The 13,891-nt window shown below is 43.3% G+C and overlaps 4 protein-coding genes across 5 annotated transcripts; 2 read left to right on the top strand and 2 right to left on the bottom strand.

Annotated features, from left to right (window-relative positions):
* Positions 1–964: 964 nt before the first annotated feature.
* Positions 965–1,842, top strand: aard (alanine and arginine rich domain containing protein). Its single transcript, XM_076012010.1, has 2 exons — positions 965–1,465; positions 1,582–1,842. Exons 1-2 carry the CDS (start codon positions 1,241–1,243, stop codon positions 1,717–1,719), a joined length of 363 nt encoding a protein of 120 aa, XP_075868125.1. The 5' UTR covers positions 965–1,240; the 3' UTR covers positions 1,720–1,842.
* Positions 1,843–2,267: 425 nt separating this feature from the next.
* LOC142877400 (uncharacterized) lies at positions 2,268–5,295 on the bottom strand. The gene is made up of 2 exons (XM_076012009.1): positions 4,946–5,295; positions 2,268–3,021 (listed from the first exon to the last, which is right to left on the bottom strand). The coding sequence occupies exons 1-2, from the start codon at positions 5,132–5,134 to the stop codon at positions 2,737–2,739; spliced, it is 474 nt and encodes a 157-aa protein (XP_075868124.1). The 5' UTR covers positions 5,135–5,295; the 3' UTR covers positions 2,268–2,736.
* Positions 5,296–6,984: 1,689 nt separating this feature from the next.
* On the top strand, positions 6,985–12,292 carry slc30a8 (solute carrier family 30 member 8). 2 transcript variants are annotated; one of them, XM_076011993.1, is made up of 9 exons: positions 6,985–7,379; positions 8,533–8,702; positions 9,118–9,264; positions 9,430–9,583; positions 10,129–10,292; positions 10,373–10,485; positions 10,578–10,683; positions 10,779–10,913; positions 11,523–12,292. In XM_076011993.1, exons 1-9 carry the CDS (start codon positions 7,309–7,311, stop codon positions 11,666–11,668), a joined length of 1,206 nt encoding a protein of 401 aa, XP_075868108.1. In that variant the 5' UTR covers positions 6,985–7,308; the 3' UTR covers positions 11,669–12,292. The 2 variants fall into 2 exon arrangements, with proteins under 2 accessions (XP_075868108.1, XP_075868109.1); XM_076011994.1 differs by lacking the exon at positions 6,985–7,379 and adding an exon at positions 7,467–7,776.
* A 336-nt stretch (positions 12,293–12,628) lies between these two features.
* On the bottom strand, positions 12,629–13,784 carry LOC142877402 (transcription and mRNA export factor ENY2). The gene is made up of 4 exons (XM_076012011.1): positions 13,577–13,784; positions 13,413–13,483; positions 13,226–13,300; positions 12,629–12,908 (listed from the first exon to the last, which is right to left on the bottom strand). The coding sequence occupies exons 1-4, from the start codon at positions 13,642–13,644 to the stop codon at positions 12,832–12,834; spliced, it is 291 nt and encodes a 96-aa protein (XP_075868126.1). The 5' UTR covers positions 13,645–13,784; the 3' UTR covers positions 12,629–12,831.
* Between the last annotated feature and the right edge of the window lie 107 nt (positions 13,785–13,891).

Raw genomic sequence — 13,891 nt, 5'->3', positions numbered from 1 at the left:
ATCATAATCCCTCATAAAAATAAAAAAAAACTACAATGGACACGATTGCTTTCACCTCATCTGACCTTTGACACATGCTCTTTATTCTCTCCCTGACAGGATTGTCCATGCGTCTTTCACACACGCGCACAGAGAGTAAAAGGTTTCTTTAGAATGCGAAAGAAACAACCCCAAGAGAAAGGCTCAACAGCACCTAGCGAGTGAGACGAAGCCAGAGCCAACATGTCAGGTAGGGAGATACACTAAGGCCTCAATCTCATCGTGGTGCAGGAGTCAAGGGGGCAAAAATTCTCACAGCTGCCAAAAGAACAGAGCAGAAAACCCCCGCAGGGAAAAGCAACTTAACTTGTTCACAAAGGACCCGGTTATATTTCACCGTGGCTCGGCTTTTGTGCTGGTGAATCGGCCAACACTGGGGCCGTGTCTCACTCCTTGCACAACCTGTCCGTCTCCAAAGCTGACAAGCAGATCTTATTTAGGGAGAAGTAATGAAAGAGAACACTGGGGTGACGGGAGGTGGAGGGAGAAGGAGTGTGGTGGTAGGGGAGGTAGGGGGGAGGAGTGGTGACAGATTTTGTGTGCCTTCCGCACGCACGCACGCACGCACGCACGCACGCACACATACATTTACACTTTAGCCAAATGAGAGTTCACGGAACACACATTTCTCACACTGGAACTGGGCGGGAGGAGACTGGCCGGGGGGTGTGGGGGTGCGCGGAGGGGTGGAGGGGCAGCTCTTTGCTGGATGGAAGATAAAGAAAGAGAGAAAGGAGTTGGAAGAAAAAAGGAGGGGGAGTGGGCAGTGGTGGTTGGAGCGAGGAGTGAGCAGGGGTGGGTGGGTGTGGGGGTGCTTTTCACTCCTTTTAGGAAGCAACAATAGTCTTTGTCCAAGATGTTCCACCATTCTTATTAACGAAATCAAAAGGGGGAGGAGGAGGAGAAGGAGGAGATGGGGCAGACAGACAGGCAGGCAGGCAGGCAGGCAGGCAGGCGGAGGGAAGCCTCTCCATAGTAACAATGACGAAACAAGCCAGTTCAGCTGCACACGGACAGAAAGGGATGACTGCAGCTGCTGGACAGACTTGTGCTCTGGGCTCCTGCTCTCACAGGGCAGCCAAAGGGAGCTCTCGATCTCCCAGTTTGTGAAGACTTTGAGTGCGCCAGGCTGCCAGGGACAACGGAGGGCGAGGCAAAAACCAACGGGAACACTTTGGATGCTCACTTGTACCTTCTCAGCATGGACCGGGACAGCCACAGCGAGGATACGTTGTCCACAATGGTCCTGGAGAACATCAAGAGCAAACTGATTCATGCCTTCAGGGCGGCCGGAGAATCAAGGGCTGATCATCGAGAGTCAGGCGCCTCTGTCAGGCCGCTCAGCATCGGCAGGAACCTGCAGGCCAACGAGGAGCTGCGCAGAGCGCAGATAGACGGGGCACTGACCTGGCTGAGGACGGAGCTGGTAAGTTAGAATTCCAACTACCCTCTACAAAAGTTTTTTTGCCTGGTTATCTTGTTCTCTGTGCTTATTTATGGCCTACAAAGTGCTGATTGGGATCTTTTTTTGTTGACTCGCAGCTGGAGATGCGCTCTCAGGACCTTCAGCTGGCTCAGACGCTGCTGGGGCTAAACACGGAGATCCAAAGACTGAGGAGGGAGAGTTTCGGAGGTGTAGAAGTTGATAATGACCATCAAGAGGGGGCAGTCCCGAGATGAGAGTCTGCTGCGCCGGAATGGCTTTGGCAGACGCACAGAGAGGGAAATGCTGTTCATGGGTGCCAGGAAGGAGGCAGGAATGGCCAAAATGAGCCATTGAAATCTTACTGAAAAGGCTGAGAAGTATAGTGGTAAAAAAAAAGACATGCATAGAGGGAAAAAAAAAAATCAAAAAATCTATTATCATGCTTAATGCCTTGCTGCATTACTGTTGTATTTTCTAGACATCTTTGCACTTATGCAGATTCTTAAAACAACCTGTTGTACTTTGTAAGGTTTGGAAACCAGACTTGTGAATGTAAAATCAATAAGAAATCATTCTTGCCACAATTTAATAAAAACAACAAAACAAAGTGCACTGACTCATCGATTCTTTATTTCGCCAGTTGTGAAATTGCTCGATTGGACCAAATATTTACAACTTGCAAATAGTTTTTCCACTTCATTAATTAAGAAAATTTTTATTCCAAGCGTCAAAAAGTAACCAAAAGCCTATTTTTGCACACTTCATAAGGTAAAAAAAGTGTCTTATCTTGATGTGAGTGTGATGACATTAATTATCATATTTTTTAACCCTCAACATCTCTATAGATATATTTACAGCTAACAGTTAAAGCAACTACATACTATGCATGACCTAGCATTAGCTTATTTTAATTTTTTTTTTCTTAGCCTTAAATGTGATAAAACAGCTTTGACAGGTTTAGTCTTTTAGACTTCCCATCTTTGTTTTCAACCTTCAAATCTAGGCTAAGTCATAAGTAGGTTATGATTTATACATGCATATATTTGTACATTGACAAGATTGACATGAAAATATGTTTGAATTGCTGTTTCGATTCTGATGTTATATTCAAATCATTCTTTATTTGACCTTTTTATTATTTGTTCACTTGCCAAAGGAAATAGCAGGGTCGGGGGAACTTTGTTTGGTGGGAAACTGCCAAATATCTGGCTCCACCTCGTCTGTTTCTTTAAGTATACGGGAGCTGAGAAGTGTTATAATAATAGACGTTTTCAAGGCACGGAGCTCCTCCTGCTAAACACTTTCTTCGATGAAACGCTCGTGTAGCGCCTCGGCCTCATGTTCAGGAAGGAAGTGCCTGTTTCCCCTGAGCTGCAGTAGATGCTGCCGCTTCCCCCGTCATTCTCAGAGTCCCAGTAACAGGCTCCCTCTTCATCTTCCTCTTCATCCTCGTCAGTTTCTTCCTCCTCGGACAATTCCTGCTTGAGCTCCTGGATGCCGGAGTGAAGCTCCATCAGCTGCCGGATCAGAGCCTGGTCCTGAGAACGCAACTCCATCTGAAGCACAATAGGACACATTTTAATTAGAAATATAAATATATACGCAATTTAAAGTTACAAAGAATTGCTGACATTAAACTCCAAATGACACATTCAAAAGATGCCAATAATAGCTCCACTCTCCCAGAAGAAACTTGAAAGTCCTTTAAGTTGAAGCTCAGCAACAGGATCATGCTCAGTGTGAAACCATGCCGCTTCATTCGAGCGCCTTTCAAATGCAAATTTATCTTTCTGTCGATTCTTTTTCTTGTTTTTTTATGAAATGCTGTCTAATTGCCTGCATTGTAAAATAATATATTCTGAATTCCTCCAACTTCAGAGTCCAAGTTTGTCTTTAGATTTGAGGAATGTCCCAAACAAAGAAAACCTTGTGGGCCCAATCTGCATTTCTTTTCTCTGATAATTACAGTGATGCTCTGAGTCTGGGCTCTAGCTCAGCTGTGCTGCCTTTTTCATTGTTGAAAATTAGAGGAATTAAATTCATTGTTATTTTTAATGGGAGTAATACGGTGCCCTAAAGGTCAAATACTGCTATGGACCAGCAGAGAGCAACTTTTATTCTGAAAACTTTAGTTTGTTTCACTTTTAAACGACACAACTTTGATCAGTGAACCGTCTGCAAGAAGCTGATGGAACTCTGGGAGCTGTGGCACTGCGTACCAAAGCTCCCTGTAGTTATTTGTCATTTATTTGGTGTTCCACAGTCAGTTCTCGTTAAACTGGCCCAGTCCTGTTTTTTAACTGGCTGCCGTTATAGGGTCGGCACACATCGTTACCATGAGCAGCCGTCTGGGCGACTGTGCTAAACGCCAAGTGATATATTGGGCTTTAACAATGAGCCCACAGTTGCACACAGAGGTGACAACAGATTCAGACGCCCACACACACAGGGGAGAGGATGGCTTGAAAGGAGCCTGACGTTGTAACAACATGACCTACATGGATCTCGGGAACAAAAAGACAAGAAGTTCGAACTTCTGTCTGACACACACACACGCACAAACCATTGTGATGACCTGGGAGGTCACTCCGTTGTGGTGACAAATGGCTCGGCCATCAGGGGTGGAAGAAAAAGTGTAAATAACTCCCTCAGCATTTATAACATTCAACAGACACGCACACTAGTATTTGTTGCACAGAGAGAGGCAAGTAATGTTTTCAGGTATGTTCAAATGGGTGTGTAATTTTACTTTTTTTTTTTTCTTTTTTGAGAAGAGATAAAAAAAAAACTGCCTGAAGCCTAATGATTATCTGGTTAATATGGACAGGCATGGGCAAACTACGGCCCGGGGGCCATGTAGCCCGTTAAGCTTCTGAAGCCGGTCTGCCAAACTTGAAGAAATGACATTAATAGTCAGTAAGTCATAAAATAGCTGTATTTCCTCCATGTTTTCAGTGTTTTCAGAGTCATAAGAGCAAAATACTGTGGGTCTCAAAGACATTGATTTTGTTGCAACTTTGCTTTGGTTCATTTTCAATTGAAATTAAAACAACATGATGTCTACATATCTCATGATAGATTTTTTCCTCCTATGAGGTGGCTCACCAAAACACTCCATTCATCTGCTGCTGCTCCAGGCCCTCTGTCAAAAAGTTTGCCCACCCCTGCTCTTGAACCATGTTTCACAGCAGTAACTCTAAATTTTTTACATGTAACTCTGACATCTTTCAAAAAGCAACAGTGTGTTCCATTTGAAAGCTGAGGTACTTTCTGTGCATGTAAAATCAAAGTAAGAGTCTTCATAGTTCTATTAGTGAAAGGAAAGAGCATCATTCAGATGAGTTTGACCATAAAGAAGCATTAATACCACCTCAATTCATTCTACAGCAGCTCCTCAGCATAAATCTTTGCAAGCGTTGCTGAGAATTTGTTTAAGAACAATTAAATTGATTGAAAAAACAACTTTTGCATGGGTCCTACCAGTTCCTTCCTCAGCCAGGCCAGTGCACTCTCTATGTCCAGCTTTCTGCCTCCCTCAGCAGCCTCGCTGAGGCACTCGGCCCTACGGGGAGGACCTCTGCACACGCTCTGTCCCACTGGCTCACGGTCGTCAAAGGTGGGGATCTTGCAGGAGAAGTCCCGCAGTTGGGTGAGAACCACTTCCATCATGTCAGGCCGCAGGTGCTGTGGGTTAGTGATCTGTCGGAATGCTCTCCTGTGTCTCGCTGTGTCTCGGCTGTTTGGGAGTTCAGCCTCGTCTGCGTGTCATGGGATGAGTCCCGGGGACTTCTAGAGACTTATAAGGGTCCCCCTCTCTATTTCTCTCCACTCGTTCCACCCCTCCCCAAACCTCTGCTGTCCCCCCTTTTTTTATTTGCCTTCTGTTTCCCCAACATTACATGCCAGCTCCTTGGTGAACAGACATCACTAGGGCCTGAATGTGATGGGGCATTTCTGACGTCAGTGCATTGTCCAGATGCCTGACCTGGTGGTGTTTACTACTTGGCGGCCTTTTTATTGGGTATGCACACACACACACACACACACACACACACACAAATAACTCGCACACACTTGGATGGAGAGTTAAGGAGAAGGCGGGTGGTTTGTCCGAGTTGTGTATTTATTTATTTTTTAAAACTTGGTCTTGGCTCCATTGGGTTCATTTGCATCGACACAAAAATGCACACACAGCCCCACATTGTCAGCGGAGCTCTCATGATCCGCCGAGTGACTCGCCACGGGCTCGGGATCTTAAGAACAGCTTGAACAGCCATGTGTAACTAACTGTTCTCGTACCATTTTGCTCCCCCCCTGTAGCCCCTGGCAACGTCTCGGCATCGTCCGCCTCACAAACACGACACCTTGGTGAACCCGCCACCACCACAGGGCCCTCGCTCCCTTTGGCGCCCATTGAACCCTCTCCCACCGAAATAGCCAAAAACGCACATTGGAAGCTATTTTTAGAGTCGTACAGACCCCAGTTTGAGACCTCATCCAGAGCAACTCACAATGGAGGCTGCCTCCGTGTTTCATCGTGTGACTGCCGTCTGTGTCCTCCCCTCACAGAGAAGGGTGACGTCAGAGCAGTGACATGATTTAGTGATTGGTGAAATAACCATTCATTGCTGGGATGGACACAGTTCAATTTATTTTTGTTTTTTTAATGAAGAAAAACTGGAAAATTTCTTTGTCATGCCTGTCTGAGTTTACAGTTTTATTCTTCACAATATTTTTTACTTATAAGTGAGAGGAACATCAGTGGGGCAGTTTATGTAAAGATGATATCTGGTTTACTATAAATAGTGTGTGTGCGCGTTTGGGTTTATGTGAGAGAGAGCGAGAGAGTCAGCATGCCATTGCACACGTCATTGAATAATGTCGCCATCTTGTGGTAAAAAGTTGTCACTACAGGTCCATTATCCTCTCGCTGCAGAACGGGAGAAACTCAATTGCGGTCCATTAGGTTTATCAAACAATTCCAACCATCTGCATCACGCATGACGTTTTCACGGTGTACTAAGCCACAAGCAATTATTTCCGTTCAAAGAATAAAAATGTAATTAAAAAAATAAATAAATCCAAAATTCCCCTGCAAATTAAACCTTTAGGTTGAACCCAAATTTAGGTTTTAAGCAAAAATCTACTTACATATTTTTTTTCAGATTAAAAAAAATAAAAAAATAAAAAAATAAAAAAATAGAAAACAAGAGGAATTGGGTATAAAAGAGATTTCAAATTAACTGTGCTTTTACTGTTAATCATCATCATCATCATCATCATCATCATCATCAACAACAACGATTTAAAACAGGAGAGGACGTGTCGAAAAAAAAAGAAGCAAAAGTAAAGATAGAGATCAAAATTGTGGCGCAATTTCAACTGAACTCAAAGTCATGTCACGACAAGTGTGGTAACTTTACTAAACACGTACTCCCACAGACCCTGGCAGGATCCTCCCTGTTTCCCAACACATTATTTAATATCAGACGCTTTTCGGACCGCTGCGGCCTGTTCCTCCGGTCCCACCCGACTCAGCACTGCAAGCGGCCGCGCAGTTTGCACACGGTTCGAGCGCACACGGTGCCGGTCACAAGGCTGTGCTGGATATTAGGCACCTTCACTGGGCTGCTCAGAAGTCCTGCCGCTGTCTCAGTCATTACAACCAGGAGAAGAACAGATTCCAAAAACTTTTTTCTTCTTCTTTTCAATTTGTTGGTGGCGGTCAAGGCAAAACTTTGACATCTTACCTGTCTCTTTGGGCAGTGTTTTAAACTTTTTTTTTTTTTTTTTTAGAAAGTACTTATTTAAGAAAGTACTCATCATCCGAGACACCACCGGTCATGTTCAGAAAGAAGGATTCAGAGAAGCTCCCCCTGCTTTCTGAGGAGAGGAACACTTCCAGTGTGACAAGGTAAGACTCTTCACTCTCAGCTGCCCAACTGAATTAATATTAATAGAAACACACAGCATTTATAACTGGTTTTGTGCCCAGATGAATGCGAGCTGCTCCGCACGCCACTTCTTGTAATTGACGTAAATCAGATGGGAATCCACACAGTCTCCCTTTGTCGAGCGCCCACTGTGCCGGGAGCAGCTGCCTCCTCTTTTTGCTCACGTTCCGTCGCCCCTCTGCTCCGCACGGGCCTGGCGGCCTGCAGCGATTAGCACAGTGTGCAAAACCAACACAGGGGGATTAAAAAGAAGAGACACAATGGCTATTATATTATTTCTCCGTCCACTGTTTACTTTGTGATCTTCTCAATCAACACACCTGGGTCCCGAGCGTGTCGTGGGCGTGGCTTACGCAGGTAATGGTGAATAGTCGATGTGGAGGCAGGGCCTTGCTTCATTCTGTCCAGAATTATGAAAAGAAATGAGAAAAAAAGAAAGGAAAAGGGGTATGCAAGTTCATAGTTTATGATGAGGCATTTACTGTATCCCCCTGTGAAAGACACAGTAACCAGGTCATCTGGTAAATCGCTAAATAGAGATTTCCGTTTCTCTTTAAAAGAATTTTGACTACCCTTGGCTCTAGCACAACGTCTCTCAATTGGCAATCCTCTAAATATTTCTTGGTACCACTGAGAAACTATTGGAGGGTGATCCATGAGCCAATTTAAAAGTATATATTTTCTTGCCAAAAAAAAAAAAAAAAAAAAAAAAAAATCGTTTTTTTGAAGAACAAAAGATGGGAAGTATTAACAGCTAGAGACTTGTCAGGCGGGTTAAGGAGAAACTGACCTGGTGTTTTTTTCAATCCTGGTTTCAAAAATTAAGTTTAATTAATTCTTTGGTCACTAATGACTAATGAAAGCATTCACTAGATATTCATGTTTGTTTCTGTTTATGTCATGCTATTCAGTGACTATTAATAGCTGACTAATTGTGTTAAAGTGTAGTTCACAACTCCACTAATGGAGTTATTTTTTCAACGTTTTTTTTTTTTTAACTTGTGATTTCAGTTCCTCAATGATTTCATCATAGAGGACAATATGGTGTGGCTTAGTGGCGTCTTTGTCAGATATGACAGAGGAGTCTAATCAATCTTTGTATGTGCGCTGCAGGGTTCCCCACCACATGGAGACACATCTGGACGGCACTACTGTTGCCATCAAGCACTGCCACGACAACAGTCATGCACGGGAGGATCGAGAGCGTGAGAAGAATGTTGCCAGGAAGAGGTTGTGCTTGGCCTCCGTCATCTGCCTGATTTTCATGATCGGTGAAATTTTTGGTGAGTCCCGTCCTTCTTTCCTCCCCTGAAACCAGTGATTATGCCTGATGCCTTCTCTGCGTTGGGTTGGGCCTTTTTTGCATATGAATCATGATTTCACAATGCTGTGATTACACAATTTGAAAAGTAGCAGGTTCATTTTTGTGAAATGTCCCACTGAAAAGTCTTTGGCTGGTCAGATCCAGAGCTAGACCAACCCGCACCTGTCAGGTCCAGTTTACTCTTTGAAGACTATGCAGTGGCAAACATCACTAAATTAAAATATCATTCTGCTTTTTATTTAACAATAATAATAAAAAGAAAATCCCACAAGCACCTACTTTGATTGTTTTCTTTTGAACTGATTGACTTCTGGTGGCAACAAATGAACGGCCATAATGCAGTATTAAAAAAACAACCGATCATTTTCCTGCAGGTGGCTATTTTGCAGGCAGTCTTGCAGTGATGACGGATGCCGCCCACCTGCTAGTGGACTTTTTCAGCTTCATCATCAGCCTGCTGTCCCTCTGGCTCTCCTCCAGACCCGCAACACACCGGCTTAACTATGGCTGGCACCGAGCAGGTACAGTCAAAACAACGCAAACAAAGTATATATTTTCAATAGCTGCTACCGAATGGTTGTTTTTCCCCCTGCAATGTCTGTGTTTCTCTTTTTGACTTCATTCAACAAGTTCCCCTCAGTGCTTTAACCCAGCTGCGGTGTTGTTCTCTGCTCACTGATGCGCAGAGATCCTGGGCGCTCTACTCTCAGTTTTCACTATCTGGCTGGTGACAGGAGTGCTAGTTTACTTGGCTGTGGAGCGTCTCATCAGCAACGACTACACCATCGAGGGTACCGTCATGCTCATCACCTCTGGTTGTGCAGTGTTGGCCAATATTATGTAAGTACAATTTACCCTTTTTTTTTAAGGCAGCAATTTTGACTTTCAGTCAAAGGCTCCATGTTAAGCAAAAATTGCCTTTAACTATGTTCTCTGTCGATCTCTGGCCTGCCAGTGAAGTCCACAGAAATTATCTGCTTTGCAGATTGTGTCTGCTGTATTACACAGTTCTGGAAATCAGTCTCTTGTGATGTCAGAATGGGCTCCAATGCCCAGGTAATCATCAGCATTAAGTGTCCGAGGCCGACTTGTTTTTGTTTCTTTCCAAACTTTTCATAACGTCCAACAAAGTGCCAAGTTAACAGGACGATGAAACCTTTTGCTCTGGGAGGCTGTAATCACAGGGCTAAATGTACTGATTTCTGAAACTGTGCAGAGTTTTGAATTAATTATGTGAATCTACGCCATAGGGCTTCATGATTCCAACAAAAATAAAGACCTAGAAATGCATATGATATGAAGTACTGATGCAGGGAATAATTGTCTTTTAAGCTGAACAATATCAGGGGTTATCAAGAGTTTTGTCTCTTCTCTCCCATGTTAAGCATGGCCCTCACCCTTCACCAGTCCGGCCATGGCCACAGTCACGGGGGTCTCAGCTCACATGGACACGGACACAGTCATGAGAAAAAAGGACAAAACCACAACGCCAATCACAGCCACAACAATCATGAGCATGTGGACGTCGAGCCAAACGCAGCCAATCACAGTATGTTAATGCTTTTAGGGGTTTTGAATGGGCAAGAATTCTAACCCAATAATGATTAATAATAATGAACATTTTTGAAGGAAAAAGGTCCCGGCAGGTCAATGCCAGTGTGCGAGCGGCCTTTGTCCACGTGGTGGGAGATCTGCTGCAGAGCATCAGCGTGCTCGTCAGTGCCCTCATCATCTTTTTCAAGGTTAGTCCCGAAGAAGCCTGCAAAAGAAAAAAAAACAACCCACAGTGCCGTTTGGAGGTTGAACTTCTTTGCTTTCTTTTTCTGCTGTTCAGCCAGAATACAAGATGGCCGACCCCATCTGCACCTTCCTCTTCTCCTTATTTGTCCTGTGCACCACATTCGCCATCATGAGGGACATTATTATTGTCCTGATGGAAGGTGAGGTCACCACTCTCCGGCTGCAGGCCACATCTCACATGTAGCCTTTATAATGGTCTTTAAATTTACGCCTCTTCTTCATCCTCTTGACTCAGGCGCACCGCCAGGGCTGAAATACAGCGAGGTGCGTGAAAGTTTGCTGGCAGTAAAGGGGGTGACGGCCGTCCACAACCTTCACATCTGGGCACTCACCATGAACCAGGCCGTGCTGTCTGCACATGTAGCCTTAGGTGAGATGCACATTTGACTAAACAGTGAATTGATCTACAGTCCTACAATTCTACAGAATTTTTGAGCTGACTGAAAATTTTCAAAATCATCTTTATTCTCTTGTTCTGCTGCTTTTTAGTAATGGTTGATGTAGCTCACTCATAATTCATAATTGTTCAGAGTTTGATTTATAATTCCACAATTGACCTCTGTGGCTGCCATAAAAAGTAATTTTAAAAAGGAGGCAATCCTGTGAAAGAACAATGACAAGTATTAGACTCTAGACACTGCATTGTATGTGCCAATTGGTTCCTGGTTTCAACTAAAAAAAAGCTGATTTTTATCATAAGGAAGAGTGAAAAGTGTTTTCATCTTGAGGTTGCCAGCGTGTTTGAGCAAGATTGTTGGCATAGCTACTGATCAAACAAATTGTAGCAGTTTAAAAAAACATTGTCAACACTTTACCATCAACTCATAATGTACTTTTATCTATGTTTAGCAATGTTGAAAGATGTGTTTATCAAGTTAATCTTCACAGTAAAGAAAAAAATACTTTTTTTCTTCAATGAATTGCCAGTTCTGACCATTCATAACCATGTGGTGTCTCCATTGACGTCCGTCCTCTGCAGATGACTCAGTGGACGCTCAGTCAGTCCTGAGAGAAGTGACACAGGCTTGTTTCTCCTCCTACAACTTCCACTCGGTCACAATTCAGATGGAGAGGCAGGAAGACCTGAAGCCTGGCTGCAACCTGTGTGAGGACCCCAAGATTTAGGAACCTGCCAACATTCTGTGGAACTCTCACATTTCTTCTGTATGTGTGCATTTGCCATGTGCCGTTCCATTCTGTGCTTGTGTTGTTGCTGTTGTTGTATTTTGCTGCTTTGGTGTCAGAACTGAGCCGTGCTTCTGCTGCTGTAGCTTCCATTGGAAAGAAAATGTAGTGAATCTCTATTGCTTGCTGGGTCACTGTTACATTTGTGCCATAGTTGCACAACTTGTTCTTTGCAATCACTGTGACAAAGCAATAGACCATGTTATTGAGGTGTCTGCCTGAGACATCTCTGTGTGCAGTGATGATCAGTTTACATGAAAGCCTTGCATCACTGTTTTTTTCCCTTGGCACTGAGGATTCATTTTAACTTGTATTTTTGTGCTGTGTGGTCTCATGTGAGGCATTCAAGACCTGTTTCATTAATAACTTTAGATTTTATGTTCATACACAGGCCTAATGTCTGTGTGCAATGTAAACGTGTCACATTAAAATATATTTATATCTGGACTGACTTTGCAACATCAGATGTCCTGTACTTATATTTGAGCACATAAACTATTTTCCCCAACTGGCTGTGTATAAATTGTAAGGTCTTCACAGAAATGTCTAAAATAAAATACAAATTTTTCAGTTAACCTGTTGCTTCTTGTTTGGTGTCTGGCTATTATTATTATTATTATTATTATTATTATTATAATAATAATAATTATAATAATTATAATAAGGTATGGCACCCAGTAGTGGAAGAATTCTTTTGAGTATGAAATCATCACATTTATTTATGTGCCTGTTTTTGTTTTTGCTTAACTCAAAACAACTCACACAAAAGTGCCCCCCCCCTCACACACCAGCTTTAGTGTGCACGTACTAAAGCAAAATCCAATGAGTAAAATTGTGATATTTGTGAAGTTACATAGCCACAGCACTAAATAAGCATTATAGAAAAACTCTAGACCACACTGACCAAAATAGGCATGACTTTATTAGTTTCTTTTTTTTTTTTTTTTTTTAAAAATGCTGCAAAACAAACTGAAAATGACTATGAAAACACAAGATAAAAAACAAACAACCCCTCTCCCCCAAAACAACACTAGCCACAAAAAATTAAAACATACAATGGTCTAACATGAGTAGAAAAATGTCTAGAGGGGCAGCGATCTTATTCACAGCGTTGCGTGCTGAGCTAGAAAAGCTCTTATTCTCTGCAGGAGCTCCTTCTTCACACTGTCCGGGACGAGAGCTGCACAGGGGACAAACATATGGTGAGTGGTTTTGGTGTTACAACTGGGCACAAACACAATGATGAAAAGGGGACATTTGGCAACATTTACGCAAAACCTGTGACATTACTCATATTATTCTCAATTGGATGTGGATTGGACCCCTTTGGTTTGATGCAATATTTCAAGCAAAACACCTAAAAGGCTTTCTTCTTCTTCGCCTAGCCTGATTAAATCCTCTCATGTTAATCAATTTCGGTTCTAACTGTCATAACTATACAAAATCGTCTGATCATAATCTGTACCGCCATCATCATCTGCATCTAAAGATCAGTACCTCTGCCTTTTGGCGTGATGACTGTGACCAGGTCTTCTACTGTGACATGCTCCAGGCCCTTCTCTTTAATCACATCTGGGGAAACAACAAGAACACCGAACAAAAATCGGAGGTGCAGAGTGAGTAGCAGATCACAACACAACACAACACAACACAACACAACAGTCGGCGCAAATAGTACACGTACCTTTGCAGTGCGCTTTGAGCTGATCCTTCCAGCCACACTCAACCAGCTTCGCTCTGAGCAACTCTTTTAGTCTGTCAACACATATTTCAATGAAAAATCAACAAAACCGGGGCGATCGTCAAAACATTTTTGCAATAGCTGTGCAGAAATAGCTAAGAGCTTACCGCTCCCGCTCCCCCATCTCTATCAGTTTCTGGTTGATGGCAGCCCTCATCTGAGATTCTTTGCTCATGGCCCGTCTTTGCAAATTCCCTGCGAATGTCGAATAAAACGTTTAGTTTCGCGTCCTTCCAGTTAGACGCCACCTTCTCCAGAGATTGATCAGACCGGAGAGCACTTAGTCCGTCTCCGGAACTGTACCGTGTAAAACGTGGGAGCCGGAAGGTTCTGCGTTGACGGGTGAGTTGACTCAATATAAAAGCGTTTCATTGAGGCAAGAAAATTAGACCAAGCGGGACATGTTGATGCAAAATTCGAAG

The sequence above is a fragment of the Nelusetta ayraudi genome, unplaced genomic scaffold, assembly GCF_046127955.1.
Source record: "Nelusetta ayraudi isolate G7.1 ecotype Tasmania unplaced genomic scaffold, CSIRO-AGI_Nayr_v1 ptg000135l, whole genome shotgun sequence".
Lineage (NCBI taxonomy): Eukaryota > Metazoa > Chordata > Actinopteri > Tetraodontiformes > Monacanthidae > Nelusetta > Nelusetta ayraudi.
This window is presented reverse-complemented; position numbering and strand designations above follow the sequence as displayed.

Coding starts and splice junctions, on each gene's coding strand:
- LOC142877400 (XM_076012009.1), bottom strand. CDS start 5,134: ATGATGGAAGTGGTTCTCACCCAACTGCGGGACTTCTCCTGCAAGATC. Junction 3,022..4,945: donor CCTGGCTGAGGAAGGAACTG/GTAGGACCCATG, acceptor ATTGTGCTTCAG/ATGGAGTTGCGTTCTCAGGA.
- aard (XM_076012010.1), top strand. CDS start 1,241: ATGGACCGGGACAGCCACAGCGAGGATACGTTGTCCACAATGGTCCTG. Junction 1,466..1,581: donor CCTGGCTGAGGACGGAGCTG/GTAAGTTAGAAT, acceptor GTTGACTCGCAG/CTGGAGATGCGCTCTCAGGA.
- slc30a8 (XM_076011993.1), top strand. CDS start 7,309: ATGTTCAGAAAGAAGGATTCAGAGAAGCTCCCCCTGCTTTCTGAGGAG. Junction 10,486..10,577: donor CCCTCATCATCTTTTTCAAG/GTTAGTCCCGAA, acceptor TCTGCTGTTCAG/CCAGAATACAAGATGGCCGA. Junction 10,914..11,522: donor GTCTGCACATGTAGCCTTAG/GTGAGATGCACA, acceptor CGTCCTCTGCAG/ATGACTCAGTGGACGCTCAG.
- LOC142877402 (XM_076012011.1), bottom strand. CDS start 13,644: ATGAGCAAAGAATCTCAGATGAGGGCTGCCATCAACCAGAAACTGATA. Junction 13,484..13,576: donor GAGATGGGGGAGCGGGAGCG/GTAAGCTCTTAG, acceptor ATGTGTTGACAG/ACTAAAAGAGTTGCTCAGAG. Junction 13,301..13,412: donor GCTCAAAGCGCACTGCAAAG/GTACGTGTACTA, acceptor TTGTTTCCCCAG/ATGTGATTAAAGAGAAGGGC.